The sequence below is a fragment of the Corvus moneduloides genome, chromosome 10 (genome assembly GCF_009650955.1).
Source record: "Corvus moneduloides isolate bCorMon1 chromosome 10, bCorMon1.pri, whole genome shotgun sequence".
NCBI classification, from domain to species: Eukaryota; Metazoa; Chordata; class Aves; order Passeriformes; family Corvidae; genus Corvus; species Corvus moneduloides.
Genome location: NC_045485.1, coordinates 17,973,842 through 18,001,393, shown reverse-complemented (window position 1 = coordinate 18,001,393; position 27,552 = coordinate 17,973,842). Strand labels below are relative to the sequence as shown.

Below are 27,552 nucleotides of genomic sequence, written 5' to 3'. Positions count from 1 at the left end.
TCAAGCATGTCTCTTTTGAATGCTTCTTTTGAAGAGCGAGGGATGGGTTAGAGTTGTGCAGGACAGCCCTGGAGCAGCAGCACTGGGTGTATCTGTGGGTAACAAGATGATCCCGAGGAACTTGGCTCGTGTTTTGCTGAAAGATCCTATTCCTGATAAAACATGACAGTGCTGGAGAAGACTGGTCCAGCAATCCAGGAGAAAACAAAACAAAGGAAAAGAAAAGACTAGACTGGGATTTCAGTGTCCAATTTAATTTCAGTGCAAGGAGGAAGCAGGAATTATTGGTTACAAGAAACAGCTCTGTTATTCCAAGCTACACGTAAAACCATGGCTGGCTTCTTATCAACCACCCCAGATTTTGCAGAGAGACCAAGTACGTTAAGGTCTCTGCAGAACAAGCCACCATCCAAAACACCACTGTTACCCAAACTTACAGAACACTGTTGCATAACTTGTGTTTAAAACAGTAGTAAGGCTCTAAAGCAGCTTGGCCTTTGTGATCCAGCTCAGGGAAGCAACGCAACATCCACACTGAGGGAAGGGTGAGGAAGGGAAGGTGGGGAAGAGGAGGGAAGAGACAATGTGGGTGATACAAAGGAAGTGCTCTACCACCCATAAACCAGGGGATTAACAACTGGCTTCTACCAAGTGACTGTTATTTGCTCCTTAACAGCTTAAAATCCACAGCAGCCAGCCATGCTCCTACAGCTGTGCACATCCCTGCTGAAAGAGGTCCAAGTGGCAGATTAGTGATCCCCAAAATACCCTTTCCCATACTGGTTCTGGCCTCAACAGAAGCGCAGAACCTCTGTCAAGCCCTTCGGGCAGTGTGACAAAGGACCATCAAGATAAAAGCTGGAAGGAAGCTGCAGCCTGTTCCTACCACAGGCCATCGTGTGTCCTGGAAGCACCACAGTGTGCAGAGCTTGTGGCAGCACTTCATGAGTTTCCTCCTTGCATGTGCTGCTCCCCAAGCCTCACATTCTACTCTGGAGACCTCCCTGCGGCATTGCTGACTGGGCTCTGAGCTGTCCTCTGTTCCCAGCACTGCAGGACACAGGCAACTTGGCCCAGCAGCTCCACCCAGAGACAGTAGGTATCAGAGGCAAGCCCTGACAGAAAAGCTCCACAGGTACACGACAGCAAGGCCAGTCCTTCCAGCACTGGCTGCAGGACAGGGTGCATCATCCTGCTCTGCTCAGCCAGGGGGAGTGCAAGTCTCCTTGGGGAGCCACAGGCCACAAAGCTCAGTGTGTATCACAGACATGACAACAGGCACAACTTCGGGCATGGACTCAAATGAGCATTATGTGTTTAAATAACCTTAAAAAGCTGCAGCACTCTCTGATGCTCCTTCCATCCTGCCCCACGGAGCAGAGTGAGCAGGCATGGATTTGTGCATGTACTGCACAAGCCAGCTAACTGTCACACAGGGCTGGGGCCCTTCACTGGGGTAGAACGTGCCCTTCATCCGTCCAGCTGCACACACTGACATGGGCAGCAAACTGGCTGTTTGCCCCTAGAGCAGCGACTTCATGGCACCAGTGTAAAGGACTCCTCCAGCCCCTAGAGCACAGCAACTGAAACAGACCAACACACACAGAGCACAGTGCTGAGGGGCCGTTTGGACACACACTAAAACGTGTAACACACCACAGACTGGGACAAGGAACTTCTCAAAACAGTACACACATTCATTTCCTACCTGGGCTCTGACACACCCAAGGAAATGCACGACAGTAAGTGCCCTGAAGCAAAGATTCATCCTCTTCTCTCCAACAGCAACTGAGGGCTCAATTTTAGCTCAGGATTTAGCAGTCTTGTTAAGATTAGCTGGAAAAGCCTTTCCCCTGCAGCCCCTCTATACGGAGCTGTGCATGCTGTGCACTTGACGGGGTGTGCCACTCTACAGTGCTGCAAGTCCTTCCCGGGTGTAACTCCTGCGTGCCAAGCTGGTACCCCCTGCCCAGCACGTCCTCACTGCGACACGCTGGGAAGCTCAGTTAAGAGGCATGTGAGCACTACAGGGGCTGCTGGATAGATTCCTATCGGCTCCAGCCCAGCAGGGATGTCTCTATTTCCTAGAAGCCTCATTACACCACTGCTTCGTGCGTGCTCTTGAGGTCATGCTGGTTGAGGAACTGAGGGGTCTTTCGTTTGGCAGCGGCACAGATGCTGCCTGGGGGTGTGGGGATAAGACAAGAGGAGCCGAAGGAAAGAAGAGACAGATGGGTCTTCCCACTCTCCCTCTTGCCTGGAGGTTTAACATGGGAAAAGAAACCAAAAGAAAAGCCACGCTTGAGTGCTATTCTTTGCACTTTTAACAAATATTTCCTTAAAATATAAAAACCATCTTCACCCTGGAAACCGCTAGAACGTAAACAATAAAAAGGGGATTTGGGGAGAAGAAGGGAGAGGAGGTTTGAATGTGCTTCCAGGCAGCAGCCCTTGCTAATAGCAACAGGTGCCTCCAAGGCCCTGTGCTCACCATCAGCCCTGTTCCTATGGCTCTCTTGCTCATTTAGAGTTCCCCAGTGGGTCTGGACTTAGGATTCAGCAATTAGCGGTCCGCAGCAAATCCTGGCAGGTAGGTTAATCCTCTTCATCCTCACTGATGTCATAGGTGACTGCAGACTCGTTCCTGGAGCGGTTGGCAGGTGAGGAAGGAGGAGTCTTGGTGGAAAAGGGCCAGCGGAAGGAAGGAGATGGGGAGCGGTCGTGCGTGGGGCTGCTGCTGGGACTCTGCTTTGGGCTGATGGCCTGCAGCATCCGGCCCTTGCCCTCCTTCAGCATGTGTTTCTGGTGATGGAAGCAGGAGGACAGTTAGCATGGTTTACAGTCATGGACTTGGAGACTACTTACAGCCTGTCCTTTTGAGCACATTTTGAGTTGTGTCCCTTCAGTACCTCGTGCAATCTAAGAGCAGAAAAAGCCCCAGCATCACTCTGGGCTTTGGGAACTGCACAGTGTAATCACCACCCATTTTCAAGCACTTCTAACATAAAATGCCTGAGATATTCATCCAGCAGTGCAGGAAAGCCTGGCATAAACAAGTAGCTTCAGACTCATCTCAGGCCCATGACAAAGTGACCACCATCCTCTTGGCAGCTCAGTGGTCAGCAGGGCACAAGGTGGAGTTTAGAGGCCAGCTTGTGCGACAGAGGAGCTTTTCACTCTACAATGTAACTGGCATTATCTTGATGGCAATGGTGAGTACTCCCTGAAAACAGGCTGCCCAAGCCTGGGACAACTTGTCTGGAGACTGGCAGCACACTGAGCACAAATACCAAACCTTTGCTCTGCAGACTCTGTAGAAGCTCTACAATGTCTGTTGATGTCTCCAAAATTCCCTTTCCCCTTTTCCCAGAGCAACTCCTTACCAATGCACCTTCAGGGCCAAACATCTCCAGGAAATTGCCAATGAACTCCCGGGACTTTTCTTCCCATTTCTGAATGAGATCAATACTCTTCTCTTCCACTTTCTGGACAAATTCCTTTGACTTCTCCTCTACATCCTTCACCCTTTTTTTCACCTTATCCACGCGTTCCTGGAGGTGGTATTTTTTCTCCTGCACAGAGAGTGGTGGATCAGAAAACAGCTCACCAGATTTGAGTGGCGACCAACTCTGCTCTGTGTTACCACACTCAACTGCTGCTTGCGACTCAGCATCTGCATTAGTCTGGTGACACTTCTCCTTCACTTCCATGACACTTCTTCCCTAGACTGCATGGCAGACACAGCAGGGCTGTGAGATGCTCTGTGGCAGGCACTGGCACAGTACACAAAGCAAGACTAAAGCCAGAGATAAGCACTATCTAATAGGAGTGCATGGGAGAGGGAAATATTTATACAGCACACAGATTAGATTCAAGTGACTTGCTGTAGGTCTCTCTGCGTATCACAATGGCACCAGTCTTTCTGCTGGGTGTTTTTAAACAGCGGCAGAGTTATGTGCCAAAGAGAGGTCAAGCAGCCGTTACCTCTCCTATTTCATTCATTGTTGTTCAAAGGCACAGTATCTGAGTGATAAAAAAAATGTTTATGACTTTACTTCCAACATCAAAAATATCTTCTGCCATGTATTCTTCCTGAGGACTAGAGCTGCTCAGCACAGGATAAGGGCATGTTCTTCTGTCCTACCCAAGCACTGCTGCTCCTGCAGCTCCAGGAAGGGAACAGTACAGTGGAAACAGCATCAGATTTTATCCTAAAAAATGACTCTACCCCAAGGAGGTGGCTGGGGGAAGAGGAGAGAGATGAGACAGTAGCTGCTGTCAAGAACAACTCACTCTTCATTCAAGGTAACACACATTTTGCCACACACTCTCTCTCCAGATCTTTCAATAGGTCAGACATCACCAAGACATTTCTGACAAGAGAGCAGTATTAGCAAACCCCCAGTTCCTCCAGGGAGTGTGTCCCTGAGGCAATTTCAGGGGTGGAAGAAGTCTAATTTCTACTCCAAGGACACTGGTTTGGTGCAGCTCTGCAGACAGGCCTTTCACTGGCACATGGCAGGACTGTGCTATCACTAAACTAGATCTCTTCACACTTTGCAAGACTCTGGCTCCCGCAGGTGTGGTGAGACCCACTTCAACTCACATTTATGAAGCTGACATTGAGCTCCTTGGCCGTGTAGCCCCGCTGCAGGTTCCGTCTGGCATAGACGTCGTAGTCCCGCACGATGCGCGTGATGATGTCGGACGTGGAGATCCCCTCAGTCCTCTGGGTCGGTGCAAACATGCCTAAAGTTGGGGAACAGGACCCAGGGCAGCTCGAGCAAGACACATGGCAAAAAGCTACTGCCACCTCTATTAGGAAATAATCTCTCCCATCAAGAGCTCACTTCCTAACTATTCTCACAACTTTGTCCTTAAAAGTACAATACCAGAGTCATCCTTTCTGGGACACCTAAGTAAAACCAAAACATGCCAAAACCCTGTCAAAATATCAGGTATTCCAATGAAAAGCTCTTCACTTTAGCTGGTTTAAATATTGACTATAATCCACTGCACACAGAGTAGTGTGGGGACAAGGACAGGACAAGGGGTCCTACAATTTAACGGATGGAAATATAGCACTCTGATGGCTGAGTTTGGACAGATATAAAAAAGCTGCACCACCAGTGAATTTTACAGCAAACAGCTAGAGATGCCCCTCTGCCAAGTCCATGAGACTCCTCATTTGTGGGAATCCCTAAGCCAAACCGTAGTATGTTTTCAAGAGGTTGCTGTTAAATCAATCAAAATAACTAGATTGAAATTAGGAATTAATGCTGGGCCATGCTTGGGCTGGGACATGGAACAGTCCTAGTACTATGAAGCAAGGCCCAGAGCTGCTTCTTCCTGCCCCCAGAGCCTCCTGGGCAGACCTTGTTCCCAGAGGGGCATAATCTTGCATTACAGAGGTACAGGAGAAACTACAGATCTTTGTCAGGAAGCCCTAGAAAATTTGAAGGGGACCCACCTGCTTCTTTTATATGCTTATAGACATCATCACTGCCAGCAGAAGAGTAGGGGATGTCATCATGTGCAACAAAGTCGATCTGAAAATTAAAAAAGCAAGTCAACATTTTATCGGGAATGTGCAGATCTCCTGCTGCTGTCAGAAGATGGTAACTTTTGGCTCAACACCTCCACTCAGGGGTGTGAGAGAGAATAGCAAGACACTTCCCTCTGTTACAATACAATACAGAGCAGTCCCAAGTTTTTAGTGGCAATTGCCTGTGAATTGTAAACACATGACAGAGAGGGAAGAAAAGGCTGGGAATAAGGACACAGCTGCTTTAAGCTCCACAGGGAAATGGCTTGTTAGTGGCCACAAGGGTAAACTAAGCAAGCTCCTCTGGAGACTCCTTCACCTCCCAAAGCTGTTCAACAGATGTTAGAGATTCCTTTCACTTTATCTCACCAACTGATAAAAGGCTTTCAAGACAGCTTGTCTGGTCTCCTGTGGCAGGGAAGCTGATGTATATCTAGGCTGCTCCTGCTGTAAGCAGGGAGTTGGACCAGACAGCCCCCAGAAATCGCTTCCAACCTATGTAATCCTCTCTGTACTGCATTTCACACCTATCTATAACCAGCACCAACTTCTGAAACAGCGAGAACCCTCTCAGGCTTTTTCACTATGTCACAACCTCTATCTTATTTTAATAGTACCTGCCAGCTCAGCAAATGCTTCTACACTCCCAAGAAACCAACTCAATTCCCATAACCCAGTTCATTCTATATATAAGGAGCTTCAACAGAAACAGTTTGCTCAGGCAGAGGTCACCCCCAAGGATGAATTCTTGCTGTAAACAGAGAGGCTAATCGAAATTCCAAACAGATCAGGTGTCACAAATTACCCTGTGCTCTGCCAGGAACTCAGGCGTGAGGGTCCAGGGCGCATTTCTCACCACCTCGTCCACATAGCGACAGTGCTGCACAGCATCATAGCGCTCGTTTTCATTCATTACCGTGAAACCCTTGAAGTTGTGGGTCAGCTCATCACTGCAGACTGGAGAAACAGGCAGAGAACACTGAGTCTGAGCCACTTACCCCAGTGACTTACAGTAAAAGGACCTTGCCCACACCCCTGCTGAACCAGGCAATGCCAGCAGCTGACAGAGGCTGGCACTGGTGCTTCCAAACCCAGCTCTTCCAGCCACAAAGCACCAGGAACAGGGAGCGCTGCAAGGCACTAAACTCCCGAGCAATTCTGGGCAGGCTGTTTACAACACTTATCAAGAAAACCAGACAACACAGAAGACAACTCTCCTATACAAAACAGCACCTGGGGGCCTGCTGGGAAGAAATCCGCTTTAAAAGCAATGGATGTCTCAGGCTTGGAAAAAACTCACTGCCTAAACTTCTGATTTTATAAAATGCCAAAGCACAGTCTAGCTCTTGGAAAGTTAAGTTAAAACAAAGGGGGAGTTCACAGGAAATCAAGTTAGCTTAATTATTATGTTCTATGAGAAAGTAAATACTGAGGAAGGAGTTCTATTTGATTATCAGACTCCAAAGTAAACAAGGCATTACCAGTCTCACTGGTATTGGATGTATTTACGTTCTAGACAAACAGATGATAACGACTGGGTGAGACTGGTCCCTGCTTGGAGCTAATTTTGGGGGCTGCAGCCTCTTGTCTCAGTCCTGGTGTAAGGGCAGCAGTTCATTGTCTTCCTCCTCACCAGTCTCCCAGAGGCACAGAGCGTGGTTAACACTCCTTGCTACTTAAACGTGCTAATAGTTTGACCTGAAGTTATTTTCCTGTTTGTTGTACAGTGTTTATGTACATGGGGATGTCTTTCAGCCTCTAAGATTTCTAAGCTCAGGGCAGTTTGTAGGTTGGAGCAACCCTTGCAGCTCTCCTCCCTCCCTTCCCCTTCCAGACACTACTGTACCACACATACCACTATAAAAATGCTCTCAGCAATGAATGAAAACTGTGATAAGGAAACAAACCACCCAAGGATGTTATAAGCGTCCTATGGCAGGGTCAGAATTTCACTTTGCTTCACAAAGATACTGGGAGTTGAGAAGACCAGTTAAAGGTATTTTCAGTTCTCATACTTCAGCACCATTATGCAGCCTGACCAGGGGTCAGCTCCTGACAGACAACACGCACAGCCTGATGTGTCCTTAACAGGGGTGGAGGGACAAGCACAGAGGCACTGCCTGGGCAGAAGCCCATGTACTGCAGCAGCCAGAAGAGGGGTATCTTTTTTCCTGTTATATTCTGGAAGGAGCCTGGCTGAAACACCTCTGCTAGATTCAGGCACTCAGCAGGATATTCCTGGCATCATCTAAAGACCTATGACCGAACAGACAAAATGGGGAACTTCTGTTTGGAGAAAGATGGGCTCACTGACTTCCATGTGTCCAGGCACATGCCCAAGAAACCACTGTGATCTCCATGCTCCCAATGGGATCTGTTTGGCATTAAGCAATCTCCAGCAGGAAATTTGAGCTGGAGAGTGACTTGCAGGGCATTACAGGTGACACAAAGCAGCCATGGAGGGACTCATACTTTAGCTGTCTCATTCAAGAGTCAGATGCTCAATTATCCCTAATGTATTTTGATACTCAGATGTGCAACTCACCTGTATCTGTCACAGAATCGAAAGGTCAAATTAGAACAGCACAATCAAGAATCTTTTCCTTAAGCACTCATTTGGTACAGGATACCTTTCTGCAAACATATCCAACCCTCAATGTTTTGCAATAAGACTCCAGCAACATTTGGGACAAGTGTCTACAGTGAGAGCCACTGAGGCCACAAAGACAAAACCCCTGTATGCACAACCACAGACAGAGCTAAACTGTACTCCTGCAACAGCCAAAGTCAAAAAGGTCACTCCTTACCTCCAACAATGAGGTATGTGTTTGGGAAGAGATTCTTCGCTTGCATCAAGGCCCGGGCATGTCCAGAGTGAAACAAGTCAAATATTCCATCGGCATAAACTCTGACAGGACGATCCACTGTGCCAAAGGGACAGAGAGACAGCTATGAATATGCCTTCCTGGAGAAGCAACTGCTGCTCATACTCATCTTTGAGGACCTTCTGAAAGTCATGGAGGTGCTACAGAATGCAGCACCATAGCCAGGACAGAATTGTGAAGATAAATGCCTGGCTCTCTGCCTTCCCATATGGAAACAAATGGAGCGGAGTACAGAGCTGAAATACAACCACATTCAAAGACAGACTGAAAGCCTACCATGTATCACCCAAACAAGGTGAAGGGAGACCAAGGGGAAAGCAAACCCTGAACATTTCCCTGCTATGGAAATCCAAATGCAGAATTAACTGCAGAGGGGAACTGGCCCAAATATTTCACACGTGCCTGATTTGCTCCTGCCTGCCAGGATGGCATCTCAAGACTTTTACAGGATCCTCCTCTGCAGCCTGCTGCCACAGCCACCAGTCTGGTTGAGGTACCAGCATCAGTAGCTCCCCCAGACCCATGCAGTGTATGGCTTTTTTCAAAAACACAGCTGGACTAGTCAAAGAAAAGCAGACACAATTCTTCTGAACCACTGGCATTATCAGCTAAATCCACAGAAATACTACTACTACTACTACTACTACTACTACTAATGAGGAACCAAAATTCCCTCAGGCCACCTCTGCCAGGGGAAATTGTAGCTCAGTTCTTTGAGGTCAGCACAGAGGTAAAGTGAGATAGTCTGCGCTGCCATGTAGTAGTGCGAGGCTTCTGATCTTGGGACCACACAAGACCACGGTCCTCTTGCTGCTGGTAACCAAAAGCCACTGTCTTGGTATGTGACACACTTGGGAACAGCCTGGTGCTCCCTTAGCCCAGTTCAGACAGACAGACTCAGAGGAGTGGTGAGCAGAGGCGCACCAAACCTGCAGCGAAGATGGGGCAGACAGAAGACCTGGCAGGAAGCTGAGACCCCATGGGTCTGGGCAGGGCCCTGGAGGTACCCAGAGACAGAGCTCAGGAGGCAGCAAGAAGAGGAGTTGATGCAATGGTCAAGGCTGTTAAGTTCAAGCAGAGAGGTCAGCTTGAGGACAGCCTCTTACAACCATTCTTTAGTAGTTCTAAAACCTCAATCTGAAGATGCCAGGAGGCTCTGAAGAGCCAAGGATTTGGAGATCTGCAACTGCAAAAGTTTTCTGTATGCTGGAAGAGAGCTGGTCCTGGCAGACCTTTATGAATGTTCATTCACATTCTGGAAACTGGCTGGGACATCCTTCCCTTTCCTCCGTACCTGCAGCAGCTACAGTCCCTGAGCACAAACATGAACAGCAACAAGGAAGTGTGCACGGTATTTTAGTCTTGGCAGGCAGGAGAGCCACCACTGTTGAAATCAGAGACCTTTGTGAAAACTCTGGAGGGTTTCAGCAGGGAAATTAATGCAGACTGTGAAATACACTGGATTTTCAGAACCTGTGGCATGAAACCACAGCCAGGTCTCAATCTGAGCTGGCTCATCTCTCAGCAGCAGTCAAGTAGATACAAGTGCAGCATTTTTATTGTCTCTGTAGCCATAACAGAGAGACTAGGTAAGACAGCACTGTCTGCACACTCTGGCAGAAGAGGGCAATCACCCTTCAGGTGTCACTTGTGCCTCTACCTCCCCTTCGCACTTGCAAAGAGAACAGTGTTTCTGCCAGCCTGGTTTAGAAAATAAAAGGACACATTTTTGTTGTGAGGTTGGCCTGTGGTGTTTAATGACACTGACTTTAATTCAAATCCAGGCTAGAATGGGACATTCTGGACTAAGATATAAATTAGTTTTACTTGCCCATTTCAAGTTTCAGAAAACATGACTTTTGAAGTGCTTAACTTTAAGCTACCTCAGACAAAGTAGTACAGAAGTGTGCAGTTCTGTAACTCCAAGGGTAGTTTGGTCTCAGAGATATCACAATCATACCCACACCCCCCAAACCCAACATTTATACAATCCCCTTCCAGTCTGTGTTCTTACTTACAAGGGGTCCCTCTCATGGCTTCTTCATACGTCACTCTGATGTATGGCTTGCTGTAGTCAATCTCCACTTCGTCTGAGAACGGAGCTGGTTCCCTCAGCCCCTAAACAGCCAGGGAAGTTTCACTGTGAGAGTGCAAATGTGAGGGCAGTTTACAGTGGCAGCACTGACATTACAGTGTCCTAGTCACTGGGTGACTCACTGTGCCTCTGCACAATTCAGGCACGTGTACTAAAGACTGATCAGTGTAAAACCTCAAAACAGCCCTGCAGAGTGATTAGCCTGAGTTTAGAGAGGAAGAGAGAGAGAAAAGAAGAGTTTAGAAGACAGTAGTTATACTGAACCAAGAAAATCAGAGGCTCAGAACTGCAGCAGCTAAACTCAGGCTTTGGCAAACAGCAATTTACAGCAGCACAAGCCAAGCTTCAAACCTCACTGTCACAGCTCCAGCTCTGCCCACTCTGGTAAGACTCTGCTGTGCCTGAGTGCTTGTGCTGTGATGCACAAACTGTAACAGCTCCTTGATTTGAGTACATGAACGAGCAGAGGAGCAATACCAACCACAGCACTAACTCCCTGTGTGTTGTCACCATTTCTGAGCCATACAAGCGAGACACTGAGTTTGATCTGTGGCAGAGTAACTCTCAACTTCTGCAAGAAAACCCCTCTAGCCTGCTAGCTTGACCACAGCAGTACATTTAATCAACAGCTGATGTCCAGGCATCATTTCTGGTCTGCTCGGAATGGGAACGAAACATCTGCCCTTCCCATAACAAAACAGCTCAATTTCCTTCCAGCTGGAACGTGTAGGGCTGCAATGGACATCTTGTTCCTGAGGCAGAACACTAGGAAACAAGCTTACAAATCATTACAATACCATCAAGCTGAAAAAGGCTAATCCACAGCTTCCTCTCTGGCTTCCTGTCCCAGTGCAGAATCCTGCCACAGTGTCCAGCACCAGTGCAACCAGAAAAACCGCAGCTATTCTGGTCAGTGTCATTCCTTATTAGAATGTCACTTATAGTGAAATGCACAGGAGAACAGCCACTGACCACTACATTCAAACAAACTGCTACTACTGAACATCTCCTTTAACTTACTGAGGGCTCCACATTTCACACAGCACCTCCTCTACCAGGATCCTCACTGTCAGATAAGGCCTGCAGGTCTCTCCTATCATAACTGCCATTAAGTCTAGGACTGCCATATAAAACTGGATTCTTGACAGTTTAGTTGGCACATACCTGATATGAAGTTAGAAATAAAAGCACAGAAAAACCGTATCAAAATTATCAGAGGAACACAGAGAAATGTCCTCAAAAGGTCCTGCCAGAGTCTTGCCCTTCCCCTGCAGGGCCAGTGAGGGTCAAAACTCAACCTGATGTGCACAATACAACACGCTTATGTGTCAGCAGGTTTGTTACCACCATCTGCTGCTGAGCCCTGCTGCTTCAGGGGAACATTCTGCCAACAGCTGCTTAGTTGGGAGTGGTAAAGGCTTCAAGGTAATCTCACAGTCAGGCAACACTATTACTCTTGCTATAATAAATAAAACTTTTGCAAAAGGAAGAAAAAAAATCTTTCACCAGAACTGTATTTGCCCTGTGGCTAAAAAACAGGCAGGAAGCTTAGAAAGTGGCTAGATATTACTTGTCTTGTGCTGTTCGCAGATGCTTTATTTCTAACACGGGACAGAGAGTAACAAAGAGCAAGTGACTCCTACGGACTAATAAATAACCTGCACACTTCTCTTTCCTTACTGAAATACGTGGGATCTTTAAGAGGGAGGGTGGGTTTTGGCAACAGTCAAAGACAAAGGTTCTGTGGGGTAAGTCACACAACAGCTCGAGCCTCCATCTGCAGTGCCTGCCTCCTCATTTCTCACTGCTGGTGCTGCTCTTACTTCACTATGACCTGTCAATGCTCTGGGACAGGGCTGAAGCCCTCCTGAAGAGCAAAACATTGTCATTGAGGAGGAAAGCTGCAACACATCACCACGTTTTGCCAAGGACCATGACCCCAGTATGACGTGGCAGGGATGGTAGCTGGCTTTTGACAGAGATAAGGAAACAACAACCAGAGCACACGTGATGCAAAGGACAGCCCCAGGAAGAGGGCACAGAAGAACTATAAAAAGCCAATCATTGCAATATTGTGGCAAGGACAAGTTAAAGATAACCTTTTACAGTAGCATTAACTGGATCGGACCCCCTTCAAAAGAGATCCCACTGGCTTTAGCTAGTTAAAGCCGTCCCCAGGTTGATCTAGAAAACAAATCTTTTTGGTTGGTTGTTGCGGTTTTTTTCCTGGACACTCCCAAAGTACCAGCAACATAAATGCTCTCTCTCTCCAGACCAAGAGAATGAAATGAACAGTGATCTTCCCAGTGCGTCAGAGCGTGGATTCAACAGATCACTTCTGCAGGTGCTTACAGGCTTCAGACCCTCCTCCAGTTCCATTATGTGCTTCTTTGGAGTATTTCTCCCTCCCGGTGGGTCACTTAAAACCCACCTGTGAGAAATGCCTGCTACTTCTCCATGGCTATCTAAGTGCATGTCTGTTTGGCTCAGCTTAAGTGACAAGCCGGACACACCATAAAAGCAGCTTAGTGATGCTTGCCTCAGACCTAATTTAAGTCCATGCTGTAAGTATGTTATTAGTATGAACAAAGGAAGATTCCAAGCTGGATTTGCAAGAAGAAGAGCTATTGTCATTTGCTTCTTCTCCCCTGCCCCCTCCTTCTTTTCTCAGTCCACAGACAAACCACCACCTGTATCTTTTTGCTGTTACAGCTCAGTGTCCTCATCTCACAGGCTCCCAGAATTCTTATCTCTGCTTACTTACGAGTGAGCGTCGGGACATTTTTGGAGGGACTCCATCCAGCTCTGTTGCCCCATTAGGGCCTGATCCATCTTTTCTTCTCTTTCGGGAATTCAGTCTGGAGGAGGTCGGTGGCTCCATCTTGCCAAGCACGTCCAGAAAGAACTGGAACAAAATGAAGGAGGGGGAAAAAAGAAAAAAAAGAAAGGAGGTATTTCTCAGTTCTTCCAAAGCAGAATCAGTCAACAGCAGGCAGAGTGTACAGAAGGTCAGTGCAAAGACACAGCCACCTCACAAGGGGCTTAGCCAGTTGTATTCGGCATCAGCTGCCAAGGCTTGACAAACAGTGCCTGGTGGGAATACTGAATCATTTAATGCAACTCAGAGCTGTTCTGCAGAGAGAAGTGTGCAGCAGTCAGCTGGCTGGAGAGACACAGACACAAGGGTTGCAATGCAAATTATAAATCATTACTACGAGGTTAATTATGCTATTTTCACATCTGAAAGGCAACCGAAGGCTTATGGCATGCCCAGTCCACATTCAGCCCTCCTCCAGCTCTCATTTGGATTCTTTACCCTTTACACCCTCCAGGGCAGCTGGTGGGTGTGCTGCATCCCTGTACAGTCTTGAAGAGAGGAAGGAGCAGATCTATGCAGAAGGACAAGGGTGAGGGAAGGGCTCACAACTTAAATGAGTAGCTGGCTAGCTGTTTGCTTTGTCGTTTGTGTAAGACTAAGCTGCAACACCCCAGTGGGGACAGCCCACCTTGGGATGGCTGCCACCATGTTCCCCTCTTGTCCCTTGTCCCCACCGCAGTGGTGACTCAGCAGATGGGGAAGCAGCTGCTGACACCACATTAGGCCACACTTCTGGCACTTCTTTATGTACCAATTTGCAATTAGTGGTGGTTCAGCTGAACTGCTTCAGTGATGAACAGACAGACACACGACCAATTTGGGAAAAAAACTGTGACAATTGTAAGGAAGGATGTTATCTGGGCTTTAAGCTGGAGTCACTGAACCTTTCCAAAAGGGCCTGGAGTGTTAGTAACTCCAGCTTCACACAGCTGAAGCAAAAATAGGGATTTATAGGAAGGCATGACGGCGAATATTCGGCTGCTGCAGGAGTTAGAAAGGGGTGCTAGATTTGCAAAAACTAAAAAGCAGCATTATCTCCCTTGTTGACTTGAAGTGTGCACCTCTCCAGCACAGCACATAGCACTTCTGGCCTGCTACTCCCCAGAGCAGCGTGACCCCTCCGCCCAGGAACGATCCTTAGGTGCGTGCCTCAACTCCTTAATAACAAGAGCGGTGCGGAATTTAAAGCATCTCCCCACCCACATGCAGTGGGCGTGCTGGAATGTTAGGTGGGGCAAGTGCAAGGTGTGACAAAGAGCAGATGCCCCTCTGAAGAGCACCTTTTTCCTCAGCAGAGGGGGTCTGCTGAGTGTTCTACTTGGGATGAGCTGGGACTGTCGTCACTACGGGCCACTGGCAAAGCTCCGCAGTTCGGCAGCCAGGAAGGGTGTGCTTTGTGAAAGAGCTGTTAAGTAGCAGATTTAGTGATAGGACTTACTCAAGCACACATAACTCGCGGTTAAGGAATGCTCCAAAGTAACAACTAAAAAGCAGTTTAACGAGATGCAAATATCTCTCCCTCCCCACTGAGCATCAGCATGATGATACCTTATGGGCAGTTTTAGGGTCAGATACAGCTGAACTCGTTTGGGGCTACTTACATGTAAGTATCCCTGGCTGCTCTGCTAGGCCTACCACAATGTACTAAGAACAAAAGAGAATCCTAGCTCAGTAGGGAGCCAAAAAAATAGTGTGGAGAAGATAAAAGTGACAGTGAAGAGCAGCCACAAGGACACTTCAGAACTGTGTGACCCATCCAGCACTCACTCCATAATGCCTGTGAGTCAAGCTTGCCGTTTCTCCCATTCCAGTAATTAATTTACTATTTCCTGAGAACAAACATATGGGAGGGTGCAAACACAACCTCAGGCAAAAAGAGTTTGCAACCCTGAGACCCAAGTCTTCAAACATTTAAGAAAACATTTAACTTTCAGGCAAGATCTGTGCTATAAATGCAGCACGTTTAGGAGTGCCTCTGTGAAAACACAGGGTATGACACAAATCATTCTTATATTTTGCAAGGTGTCATCTTGCAAGCATACCCTGCATCAGTCATTTACCACTGTGGTCCTAACAGAAACAATGAGGTTCACAAACAGCAGCAAACATCTGTCTCTGGTTCAAGTAACCCCAGACTTCATTGAAACAGAGGGGGAAACAGCAGCTGATTTTCTTGTTATTTGGTTAAAATAATTTCACTGTGCTTCAAGTCTCCGACCACTTGCTTTCCTTACCTTGGGAGAGAATTAAAAGGTCTGTTAATGTGCTGAATGCAGACATTCTGAACCACTGCCCAGTAAAAGATCAAAAGCAGAGGCTTTGGCACTGAAGCACAGATGTAGCAGCCCCACACATAACCAGGTGAAGCTCTTCCCACGTCAGCCTGGCCCATCAGAGCAACCACACTTCTCTGCACACAAGTACAGTCTCTGCTGAATTAGCACTTTGCTGCTGGGTGCAAATCTCATGGTTAGCCAAAGAACTGCAGGTTACAGCACAGGGCAGGCACTGTCCCAGCTCAGGAGAAAACTCCAACAGCTTCTTCCAGCTCCTCCCACACCCAACCATCTCCTAACTTTTCCATTTCTCAGGGTATACATAGTGAAACAATGGCAAACAACAACTTAAGGTAATGGATTCCAACTTGAAGGATTCTATTATTCGCTGTGTATTAAATCAGCATCAGCTGCACAGCAGCAGCTGCTCTACCCGACATACCAAGTGAGAAACCAGCTTCAAGGGGGGGATAAATATGCTCCATCTGCTCTGACCTTACAGGTTAGATGTTGCTGAAGTAGCCTCTGCAGTGTCCGGACAGCTGGGCACTTCAGGAGTGACACAGCTCTGTAATTACTCAAATTAATGCAGAAATGAAACAGTAATTTTACCACTATTCAGAACTTCAAAACCTCTGTCCTGTGGCTAGTGCATTTCTGAGAAGTCCTCCCATCACCAAACTTGTCTTCATGAAAAACTGGAAACACACCACACCTTACTGCAATAAACCTACTAATCTTAGAATGCTTCATTTTGACCCAAGGGACTAAAATAGCATCCCAAACAATTACTTACCAACAGTGGGATCCAGCATCTGTAGCTGAGCTTAACACATGAGGACATGGCTTTGCTTCCCCAAATGCGTAAAACACTGCCTGTTCTAAAATTAATTACATTTGCAGCAGATGGGGAAGAGCAAAGAGAAGATAACTCTCAAAGCTCATTCTGAACACTTCAAGATAGAAACCAAGCATAACCAGAAGAAAAAGCCTTGCTGTAAAATATTAACATTGTTCTATTTTAAGGTGTCACCCTCCTGCATTATTGAGTTCATGGCTGAATATGAGAAACTGCTCGCAAGGAGAAAAGCTGGAAGTGCCCTGTTTGGGAAAGCCATGGGCAAATCACAGTCTCTGCACCACTTTATAAGACACTCAGGGCTTTTCTTCTGAAACGTATTTCTTTGGTGCATACTGTATCAAAGAAGGGCCTTGCATCACCTGCCAGCTAACTCACTGAGAGAGAGAGAGACCTGCACAGGCGCGGCAAGGAGCAGTTGACTGCCAGATGGGGAAAGAGTTGCTTTCCCTGTCAGGGCATCACTGAATCCCACTGAAACACAGCCACTTCTGTGAGGGGGAAAAAGGACAAGCATTGATTACTAGAAGAAAAAAAAAAATGTATTGGCAGGGAAGGAATTTTAGACTTCTCCTTTAGTGTCAGTTAACTACACCATCATCAGAGCTGGAATTGAACCACAACACCAAAGTTAACACCTCTGGCAGGTAGAAGAGGTTAGAATAGGCACAGTAAATCTTCCTGCTTAGCCAAAGCCTTATCTCACTGTCTGCATCTTCATGGACAGTGCTGATGTTTTTTAATCTCTGTGGTGTCAGAGAACTCCAGCCTCACACTACACCAGAGAAGCAGTCAGATCTTTCTGTACCTAGGAACATGGATGGCATGAGGACCTGGCCCATCTGCCTTTTGATCTCCTGAAGAACTTCTTGGAGAATATTAACTGCAAACCTACATCAGTAGCAGGATTTCTTCTGCCACTTCTGCTGCTTTTCACTTGCAGATTTACCTGTGAAGCAAAATAAATGCTGCAACTTAAACTGAAAACGAGCTCACTGTAACAACTCAGTAAATGCTCCAGCCCAAGGCTGCTGGAATTCCCAGCAGGGACCCAGAGCAGCTGGACCAGCGAGGCCCTGGGACACCCACAGCTCCCTGGGTGGCACTGCCTGCTCCAAGGCTGTCCTATCGTCCCTCTGAACTTGGAAGGCGTTGGCACAGTCAGATGTGACTGTCATGTGCTGCTTTGCCTACAAGATCATTGCACTTTACAGGAACAAGGTATTTCTCTTCTGCTGACTCATCTGCAGGCAATACTACTAAACTTTGCACTCTGCCAGCTGTCTGCAGAGAACTGCCTTGACACATGGACAGCATGTAAGCAAGAGCCTCAGGGAAAAGGAGTAAGTCCTGTCACTTCACATAAGTCCCTTGCCAGGCTATAAAGTACCAAATCGACCCTACATTCCTCTGCATTCCTTGACCATAGATCAAAGAGAATCCTTTTCCCCCTGTTCTCCCTCACCTGCAACCCCCAGTCTCCAATTAACCTTACTGGTGTGTATCCCTGTGGAGATCTGTGGAGACAGAGACCTGGGAGACATTAATGACAGAAGGCTCATCATGGATCTCTCTTCTATCAGTGCTTAAAAAACTTGCCCAGTCTCCAAAGCAACTTCATGCCCAGTCCGGGCTTGCCAGGCCCAGCTCTGTCCCAGTCTCCAGACTCAGAGCATCTGCCTGGAAAGAGAGTGCTGCTGGCTACAACCCAGCCTGCTCACCTCCAGACAGACTGCGACGCTCCCCACAGTCAGCATCTGCTCCACCTGGATGGTCTAAGCCCTTGTGCCCCTTATAAAGGTTACTGCAGCATCTGGCAGAGTCCTGTCCATTTGTAAAACACAAGCTGCTTCCGCTACCTTGGATGAAGATTAACAAAAGCAGCTGTACCTCAGTGTGTTAAAAGCCACACAAACATATAAAAGGGATTCTAGTTCAGCCGGTGCCACACATTGGTCCAACAGCATCCACACCTTTGCTGTACCTGCTAAAACAACCCCTCAGGCCTTGCATCCCCTACTGCTCCAAGCAGGCTGGTAACATTTTCTCAAGCAGAGTCTGAGTAGGCAGAAGCTCTGGTACCCATGTCCTGCCATCGATGGAAAGATGCTGCTTCACACCAGCAAAGTCCCAAATGGTGTAAGATAATTCTGCCTAACCACAAGTGAAAACAGTTCAGCACGGTCACCTAGATAGTGTTGCTAGGTAATACACACGTAAAAAAGAGAAACTGCTGTCAAGACCTTCTCTGTGAATTCACAGCCTTTCTAGGTATACCATAACCTCCAGGCACTGAGTGTCCCGACATGTGACAGCCTCTGCTGGGTGAGTGAAGCAGCAGAAATAGGGTTTATGCAGAATACCAGAAAAGATACTGTCAGGGACAATGAAGTATGAGAATAGGTGGTCATTCTGACCTGACTTCTGCATCGTTTTGTTTTTAGGGATTAGCAACAGAGCTTTTTGAGACTGGAGATGTAAACCTCCTTTAGTAAGTTTACACGCCAATACCAATTCCTTACTGCAACAGTTATTGTTTGTTGCTCTTGGTACAGTGATTTCAAGAGACTTACAATGCAGACCTTGCAGTGAGAAAGTTCAAAATCAGGAATTTTAGTAATTCTGTAGATACAGCAAATTTCTTTGGGAAATAATGCATGGGTATTTGTCATCTGAATTTCAAAACCAAATACAGTGGCTGTCCTCAGACCCCAGGGTCCTGTAGATGGAAACCCAGCATTACCTGTTTCTGACCAGCCCAACCTTTGCCAAGGTCCTGGTGCTGCAGCAGCACAGGGTGGGGACAGAGGGAAGGCCACCTGCAGCATCCTGCACCTCCCTCCACAGCGAGCAAGGGCAACAGAGGAGCATCACAGCTCTCAGAATTCCTGAGGACTTTTAAATCCAATTACAAAACCATTAATCAGTGAGTGCATCCAGGACTTCGGTGGACACAAAAAGCGGGTTAGAGAGGATGTGCGCCTACGCAGCAGCTGGGTCACACCTTCCTTCGCCGCAGCCAGGGCCACCTCCTCACTGTCCTCCCTAGGCTTTGACTGTGTCCCCTGGGTGGGGGGATGTCCCCCGTAGCCCCCACGCTCCAAGCCCTGAGGGTGCACTACAAAAGTTTCCCACTGATCTGGCGCTGTCTCCTCTCAGCTGCCAATCCTGCCATCTCGGAGCATCATGCCCGAGCCCCGGCCTCTGCCCAAGCCCCCACAAAGGGGACGCAGCGCATCACGACCACCCCAGCAAACATTGCCCTCTTGCCCAAAGCCAGTGTTCCACGTCCCGACCGACCAGCACCTCCCGACGCGCCCTCCGCCTGTGCCACGGCTACCACGCTGGGAGAGGGGCCCGGGGAGGGACCTGACCGGCTCCACAGGAGGAGCGCGCGGTGCCCTCATGTGCCGCCAACCCAAACCCACCCCAGAGCCGCCGGTGCCGTGACAGGCTCCGCTCCCTGTCCCCTGCACTCACAGCCCCCCGCTGCCGCCGGCCGCCCCCCTACCAGCGCGCCGCCGGCCGCCGCCGCTCCGCAGCCCAGCCCGGTGAGTCCGGCCCCGCCGCCGCTCCCGGCCCCGCCCCTCTCCCGCCGACGCCAACGGGGCGCGGGCGGAGCCGCTGCGTGTCCGCCCGGAACCACGGAAGGGACCGGCCCGCCGCGGGGAAGCCGCGTCCCGGGAAACCGCGCCTGGAAGCTCCGTTCCGGCTCACCACGGTCCTGCCCCGCGGCTCTTCCTATCACAGAATAATATCCTGAGCTGAAAGGGATCCGCAGAGATCATCCAAGTCCAGCTCCTGGCCCTGCACAGCACCATCCCCAAGAGTCACACCAAGTGCCTGAGAGCCTTATCCGAACGCTTTTTGAGTCCACCAGGCTTGGTGCCATAACCACTTTCCTGGGGAGCCTGGTCCAGTGCCCGACCACCTTCTGGGGAAAGAACCTTTTCCTGATATCCAACCCAATCCCCCGCCACAACTTCAGGCCATTCCCTTGGGTCCTGTCACTGGTCACCACAGAGAAGAGATCAGTGTCTGCCCCTCTGCTTCTCGTGAGGAGGGGAGACTGTGATGAAGTCTCAGTCTGTCCAGTGTATGGATGCATCCAGTGTGAATTCCAAAGGTTCTGGAACGAAGGAGCTGCCCTGCTGTCCACACCGACGTGCAGTGCCTCAGCAGCGGCTCGATCTTTCTCCAGGGAAAATACAGCATCCATTATGCGACCCATGCCACAGCCAAGGGTGGTGAGGCTGGGTGATTACAGACCCAAACCTACTCACCTGCTTTGCACAACACCTTCGTGAAGAAGCCATTAAACCCCTCCAAAATGGAGCAGATGCAAGGTGAAACATTGTGATTTAATAGCCATGACTTTATAAAAGCATCAAAGTGAGTCTGAGGTCGTATGTACCATCTCCTGGAAAAATGTTGTTGTGTGGAGGGCTTTGCTGTTCCCCGAAAGTCACACTCCCAGGTTGTGCACAAACCGAGCAGCACTGTTGCATCTCTCTGCAGGTTTCTTAACGGGTGACAGCCACAGGGAACAGCAAAGCAATCAGAGAAGTCACCTTCTATTTCCCACCAGAGGAAAAGGAGAGGAAGACTCATTATCAAAATATTTAAAATTAATACAATCGAGAACCAGTGGTTCTCTATGCCTCCAGCATTGTGGCTGAAAGAGGGATTCTAGAAGATGCATCGTGATTTTTTACTTCCCTGGCTTCCAAGAGCTGCATGGGGAGGGTGTGTTCTGCTCTAAGTTAGTGAGGGTGGGATTTAGGGTTCACGTCACCCTGCTTCAGCACTCTAAAACCCATTCATGCCACTGGAATGGTTCAGCTGTGCTTGCTCTGTTAGCAGAGAGAGAACAGGCACCACCACAGAGCAACTCATCCTGTCTTCTGATGGGCACCCTAAGATGTACTCTGGTGGCACCCACTTTCTCAGGAACCAACCTGGGCCTTTAACTTTCGGGGAGCTGAGAAGCTTTAGCACTCTTTTGCAGATCTACTGCAGCCTTTCCGAGGCTGGAGTCCTAGAAAAGTTGGTCTCCAAACATCCACCCTCATATTCCAAAACAATTACAGAGGGATTGAGAAAGCTCTGCAGTGTCTGCTGAAGGGGGTGAGGAGCAATGATCCCACAGCATCCATGGGTGCCAAACTGCACCAAACCAAGGAGCAGTTACTGCAGGGAGGAGTTCTGGCAGTCATGGGGTGTGTGGGCTGCTGGCCTAATGTCCTAAATACCTTAATTGACTTTCCATCAATTAATACCATCTCATGTGACACAGCTGGGACTCATAGCCCAGTTGTGGAAGTCATAGGAACAAATCTGGATAACCAGAATCAGAAGTCAGCTTTATGGGTTAATTGACAAAGAATCGTCAAAATGCTCACCTGAGAAATGCAGACAAGCCATCCAGGCTAGTGCATCTTGTAGAGTGGAAGAAAATGCCACAGGAGAAGAAATATTAAATACATAGATTTATTGGTTTTTTCTTATAAATATTTCATGAATTTCATGAAAATAAAAGTAACAGAACCCTTTCGAGACAGAAGTTGAGTTTGCCTTAGAAGCAATTATTGGCAATACACTTTTAGGACAAAACCAACACTATATAAAAAACAAAGGGCCATTTAAATAAAGGACATAACAATAATAATAATAATAATAATAATAATACTATTGTGCTTAAAGCTGTATCAATATCCACAAGGAAGAAGGAATGTTGTAGTGTGTAGAACAGGCATAGGATGTGCTTCGTAGAGCTGTTAATTTTGTTAGGTACTAAAGGAAGAACATGATGCTTTTGTGCACTTAAATAAAAAATACTCCAAAGCATTCTCCCCCACATCTGTCCTTCTGTGCAATGTTTGTCACCTTCAATAGTAGAAGCAGCCAAATGCAGCCACCACACAAAACAGGCTGTCCTGGGGAAAACAGAGAAAGGCTCCGTGTTAGTCAAAGCAAGCTTTTTGCTAGTGGAACAGGCAAACCTCAGGGAATATTTAGACCAGACCATAACTGTATGGTAATATATTGCAATTTTCTGTCCTTTATTTAAGTTTCTTATTCACCTCACTTGTGGTGTAACCCAGGTCAGTGCATATGGATACCAGAAGCACCTGAATTTCCTCCATCTATACACTCACAGGTGTGTCAGTTTAAAATAAAGTTAATAATGAAGTAAAACCTTGACTTTGACTCAATCCTGGATTTCAGCCATACTCCATGACTGCAGTTCAGCAAAGTATGTAAGAAAAGACTTTATGTCTTGTGCTTCCTCTCCCCAGCAGTAAAATGGCGTGACTACAATGACTTTTGTACAGTACTGTGTGACCTGCTCAGGAGAGAACTTTTACTACGTTGGCTATTATATCTAAATATGTTTTGTGAATGAGGATGTAAATCAGGCTGTTTCAATAATCTTGATTCCTTCCCTCTGGTAGTTGTTTCCTTTCTGCTCCATATTTAAGGTGACTCTGCCTCTCATACAAAAGCAAGTAGCCTTGCACTTCCCATGGGAATCCAGCCCATACTTACGTTCATGAACACGTCGTGAGCACAGCTGTCAGTGTCAGCGTCCCAGAAACATCGTGCAGCCATGCTAGACAAAGGAGCCAGACAGGGACATTACCCAGAATTCAAGTGTAATGACCTAAGTGATCACAGATACTTCCCTTGAAAACCAAACTGAGCTTGCTTTAAAGGTTACAGAATTGGGAAGTGTGCTCCTGAATCCCAAGCCTGGTTCTCTACTGCTGAATTCTACCACATGCTGTAATCCCCTCTGTATCTGCTCCACCTTCAAACTCATCAGCTCTCAACCTTGCCACCTCCACTGTGCAGCAGGGCTTGAAACCTCATGCTTAAGAATCTTTGACTTCTGGCCTATGCATATCAGTGGCTAATTTAGCTTATTTGTTCTTGTCCTTCACCTCCTGCACCCTCATGGCACACACTCCCAACTTATTTATAGGGAGCTATCGTATTCCTTGGCAGATTCCATGCTACGAGACCATGACCTCTTCTAGTCTTTTCGTATCTATACCCTCTGTTCCCTGACCATCCTGATGGACTGACACACCCAAGCCCTATCCTGAGGACAACCGACCAGACAATAACAGGATCTTACATATGAGACCTTGCTGCTGCCTTGTCTAAAGGCACTGACATTCCCCTCTCTCTGCTGCAAGAATCCCACTTCCTGCCTGCCCCAGTCAGTCTCAGCTGATGGAATTCCTTTTGGGGCACAGTCCCTCCATGTCTGACTGCCGTACTAAGATGACTGAATTTCATCCTTCTGTTACCTTAGCCCTCAGGGTTATCCTGCCTTTTTTTTTTCACTTCCGTATTCCACTTTCCCTCTGGAATACACTGGCTACCTGTTTTTTGCATTAAGGATGTCAGTGATCGTGCTTCAATCTTGCCTCCTGTCTGCTGTAAACTGGGAAATTTCCCCAACTGCTCTGTCAGCTTGTGTTGCTGGGCTTCACATTTCTGATCAGATCACCTGAACATTGAACTGTTCACCCTGGTATGGTGCTTCTGGAGCAGTCTGCCTGCAGATCGACATTCCTGACAAAAGCCTGAGCAGCAGGTACAGATATTGCTCTCTGACCTCCAGAACAGGGAGGGAGCAGATCTGATTACAGCTCTGCTGCACTTATCTTCTGCTGGAGTACCAGGCACAATAATAAAGATAAGCCCAGCAGATAAAGCACATAAACCTTTCGAGCTGTTCCCTTTTGTCTTCTCCCTACCCACTAGTAATAGAAAGCTACAGCCCTCTATTGCAGCCAAGAGGAATTCTTTTGTCTGACTGCAGGCATCTGGAGCTGACTGCAAGTGCTCAGCACCCACACGGGAATCTAGGCTTGGTTCCCATGACAGTATCGAAGGGGGATTATAGAAATCGAAACTTCTGAAAAAAGGAAATGAAGTGCTTATGGAAGCTTTCTGGCTTTCGACAGAAGTGAGTTACCATGGCTTTTGTGCTCCAGCAGGGCCTTGGGAATGGATGAGGCGTGTACCCTAACTCATTATATTCATGATGATGAATACAACATAAAATGCTTCTGCAACACTCCTCACAAATGCTCTTCAGCATTTCAGCTTGCTAAGAACCACCATAGAGCCAATTACCACTGGTAATTCAATCAGCCAAAACCTAAACCCTCAAGTTACCACGAAAAGTGAAGAGAAAGTGATTTACGCTTTATCATCTGCAGACAGATCTTTGCAGCTAGGGAAGATGGAAGCAGCTTCCAAAGGAAAAAAACAGACCCAAACCCAAAAAACGTGATAGAAATACAATTAGAAGATGCAAAACTTACTTCACTCCTTCTCCTCTCTGCTCTCCAATGACAACCTGCACCACCATCTTGTACCTGTCAAATCCCTCCTCTGGAGAGAAAAAAAATAATAGTGAGAGCAATATTTTTTTTTTTAAATACGATCCCAAAACAGAACCCTGAGAGCTAAAGATTTCTGGCTACAAAGCAAGTGGCCTGTACTAGCCTATGCAAGTAGCCAAGTGAACAAACTGCCTTGCAAGGCTTCATTTTCCTACTACGGAGTACCATGGTTTTATTGGATTTGAAGAGTGAACAGGGTAGTTGGCATCCATCAAAAGGTGCATCTAAGGCACAAGACACCCCTGAGCAGCCACACTGTATGTCAGCATTCTGCTTCGACAACTTTCAAGAACTGACCACATGAAAAGAACATGAATAAAGCTGCTGGTGGACAAAATGCAATTTGAAAAAAACTGTCTTATTTTAGAACTGCTTTGAGGCTAAGGCCTTGTGAGATTCTTCTGCCACACAGGTGTTTCCTTTGCTTCTGAGTGGGATAAAAGGCCACATAATAGCTGTGTTATGTGTCTGCAGAGATGTGCTGTTGTTTCACAATAGTAAAGAAGTACCTCTGGGGCACAGGCCAGATCCAATCAGGCCATGGCAGTGTTCCAGAAGCCAAATCAGAACAAGCATGTTTAAAATCAAATATAGGTCCCAATGCCTGTCTTCAACAAAGCAGTGTCCCAGGATGACTCCAGCGCCCTGTTTCCACTGGAGGATTAAACACAGCATGCTGGCTCTGTTAACATCCACCACGTCAATGCTTATCAGAGAAGCCAGCTGATAGAGCAGCCACCCCGGGCCAGCCTCGCTTCAGGCTGCTGCCACTGTGATTACACATTACTGAAACCAAGCCCAGTGCAGATGAGCTTGGCATCAACACGTGCAGGGACTACAGCTGCTGTTGGCTTTACAGCAGATGTGTAATTCTGGGAGAAGCACAAATCCACGGCTCCTACCGAGGGTGACCGTGTGGCTGTGCCACCACATGAGGCCAGCCCAGCAGATGGAGCACCAGCCTGTCCCCAGGAGGAAGGCAAAAGAAGTGTCCATGCCAGCACACACATCCATGTACTTGTTCCAGCACGGAACTCAGGAAACACCTGCTGGTGCCTGCACTTTTCTTCTAGAACTCAAAAATGTTGGGGGGCATCCTGTGCAGCAGCACAACCTTTTTCCAGTACTGTAAGGCTGTAGTCACATCCCTCCTTGGCTGACTGTCCTCTCTCCCTCTTCCCTGTGCCCCCTGAGCCTTGTTCTGATCTCCACTGCTATTCCAGCTCTGATGTAACTCGCAGCAGAAAAAGAGCAGGAATGGTTCTGTTTATGGAAGCAAGAAGCAATGAAGCATCACTTCTTTCTTCTCTCTAATGCAGCTTCTCTCCCCCTGCAGCCCCTCCAAGGCTGGCATCACACACCTGCCAAGCTATACAAAACCAAATCTTGTCTGCTTGAATTAGGTCTCCAGTTCCGCAGGCGAGGAATGTACGTATATAGGACAGATTGTTTCATAACAGTAGACTCAAGTCAGTCAACAGGGAAGGAATAAGTTTCAAGAATAAAAGAAGAAAGAGGGATCTTGTCAAAAGGGAGAGGACATGGCAAGAAAAGAAATTACTTCCCCAGCAAACCTCCTTACCTTTCAGTCTGTCTTTTATTGTCTCTGATAAAGACTTTGTAAGCTCAGGCATTTCTTCTGGGATGTACTGTACATTGGCCAGCTTCTCCTTCAGTATCGCATGGATGCATTCTTTTACTGTGGATGATTTAAATCTATCATAGGGGAAAAAAAAAGTGCAACAGAAAGCCCGGGAAGATCACACAATGTGTAGAAACATACACAACCCCACCTGGGAAAATGTAGCTTTCACGTATTAGAGAAAAATGACAGATGACAAGCTGTGGGGAAAAAAAGCCCTGCTAAAATGGAGATATTGCTGAAAGCCAAACACCTACCAACAGGGGTGAAACCAGCCCCTCTGGAAGTTGCCCCTCCAGCAGCATCCCCCACCTGAGCGGGTGTCAAAGTTGGACTGGGAGCCCAGTGCCCTCCAACCCCAAACCCTCGGGGGCCCCCATTCCCAACACCCCGCACCGCCTCACGCCCAGGGACGCCCTCCCCGACATTCCCACCGCAGCTCCCACATTCCCGGGGCCAAACCGCGCCAACCCAATGCCTCCCATCACGCCGGCCCGCATTCCCCCACCCTCCCCCGGGGCCTCACCGGTGCTGGAGGCCGGGCCGCAGGCTGTACGTGTTCCCGGCGCCTTCGTCCGGGCCCAGCTCGCCCATGGCCCCTGCAGGCCCCGGCGTTGGTTACCGGGACAACCGCGGCCGCTTCCGCCGCTTCCGCCGCGTCACCGCGGCACCGCCCCGGGGGTGCCGGCCCACGAGCGGGGGTGCGGAGTGTTGTTCTGTGTACTACTGTAGTTTATATTTTATGTCTCTACAGCCTATGTTATTGTTTTGTAAAAAAAAAAGAAAAAAAAGAAAAAAAGAAAAAAAAAGGCAATTTTTGCAATAAAAAGGCTTGTACAATGAAGTAGTTGGTAAATAAGCGGTAAATAATTGCGGTAATAATTGCAAGCTATTTTAATAATTGTAATAATTGTAAAATTTTACTATGTCTTGTAGAAGACACTGAGGT

The 27,552-nt window shown here is 47.8% G+C and overlaps 2 protein-coding genes across 3 annotated transcripts; both read right to left on the bottom strand.

The window, feature by feature from the left end:
- Positions 1–233: 233 nt before the first annotated feature.
- Positions 234–20,104, bottom strand: PCYT1A (phosphate cytidylyltransferase 1, choline, alpha). 2 transcript variants are annotated; one of them, XM_032119687.1, is made up of 9 exons: positions 20,050–20,104; positions 13,290–13,430; positions 10,449–10,548; positions 8,353–8,469; positions 6,351–6,502; positions 5,471–5,549; positions 4,607–4,749; positions 3,384–3,572; positions 234–2,802 (listed from the first exon to the last, which is right to left on the bottom strand). In XM_032119687.1, the coding sequence occupies exons 2-9, from the start codon at positions 13,404–13,406 to the stop codon at positions 2,596–2,598; spliced, it is 1,104 nt and encodes a 367-aa protein (XP_031975578.1). In that variant the 5' UTR covers positions 13,407–13,430; positions 20,050–20,104; the 3' UTR covers positions 234–2,595. The 2 variants fall into 2 exon arrangements, with proteins under 2 accessions (XP_031975578.1, XP_031975579.1); XM_032119688.1 differs by lacking the exon at positions 20,050–20,104 and adding an exon at positions 20,019–20,038.
- Positions 20,105–22,012: 1,908 nt separating this feature from the next.
- On the bottom strand, positions 22,013–27,254 carry TCTEX1D2 (Tctex1 domain containing 2). The gene is made up of 5 exons (XM_032119678.1): positions 27,130–27,254; positions 26,544–26,677; positions 24,881–24,950; positions 23,088–23,151; positions 22,013–22,474 (listed from the first exon to the last, which is right to left on the bottom strand). Exons 1-5 carry the CDS (start codon positions 27,195–27,197, stop codon positions 22,427–22,429), a joined length of 384 nt encoding a protein of 127 aa, XP_031975569.1. The 5' UTR covers positions 27,198–27,254; the 3' UTR covers positions 22,013–22,426.
- Positions 27,255–27,552: the final 298 nt, after the last annotated feature.

Coding starts and splice junctions, on each gene's coding strand:
- PCYT1A (XM_032119687.1), bottom strand. CDS start 13,406: ATGGAGCCACCGACCTCCTCCAGACTGAATTCCCGAAAGAGAAGAAAA. Junction 10,549..13,289: donor AAATGTCCCGACGCTCACTC/GTAAGTAAGCAG, acceptor CTGGCTGTTTAG/GGGCTGAGGGAACCAGCTCC. Junction 8,470..10,448: donor AGCCATGAGAGGGACCCCTT/GTAAGTAAGAAC, acceptor CCTTTGGCACAG/TGGATCGTCCTGTCAGAGTT.
- TCTEX1D2 (XM_032119678.1), bottom strand. CDS start 27,197: ATGGGCGAGCTGGGCCCGGACGAAGGCGCCGGGAACACGTACAGCCTG. Junction 26,678..27,129: donor CGGCCCGGCCTCCAGCACCG/GTGAGGCCCCGG, acceptor CCCCTATGATAG/ATTTAAATCATCCACAGTAA. Junction 22,475..23,087: donor CTCACGACGTGTTCATGAAC/GTAAGTATGGGC, acceptor TGTTTTCCCCAG/GACAGCCTGTTTTGTGTGGT.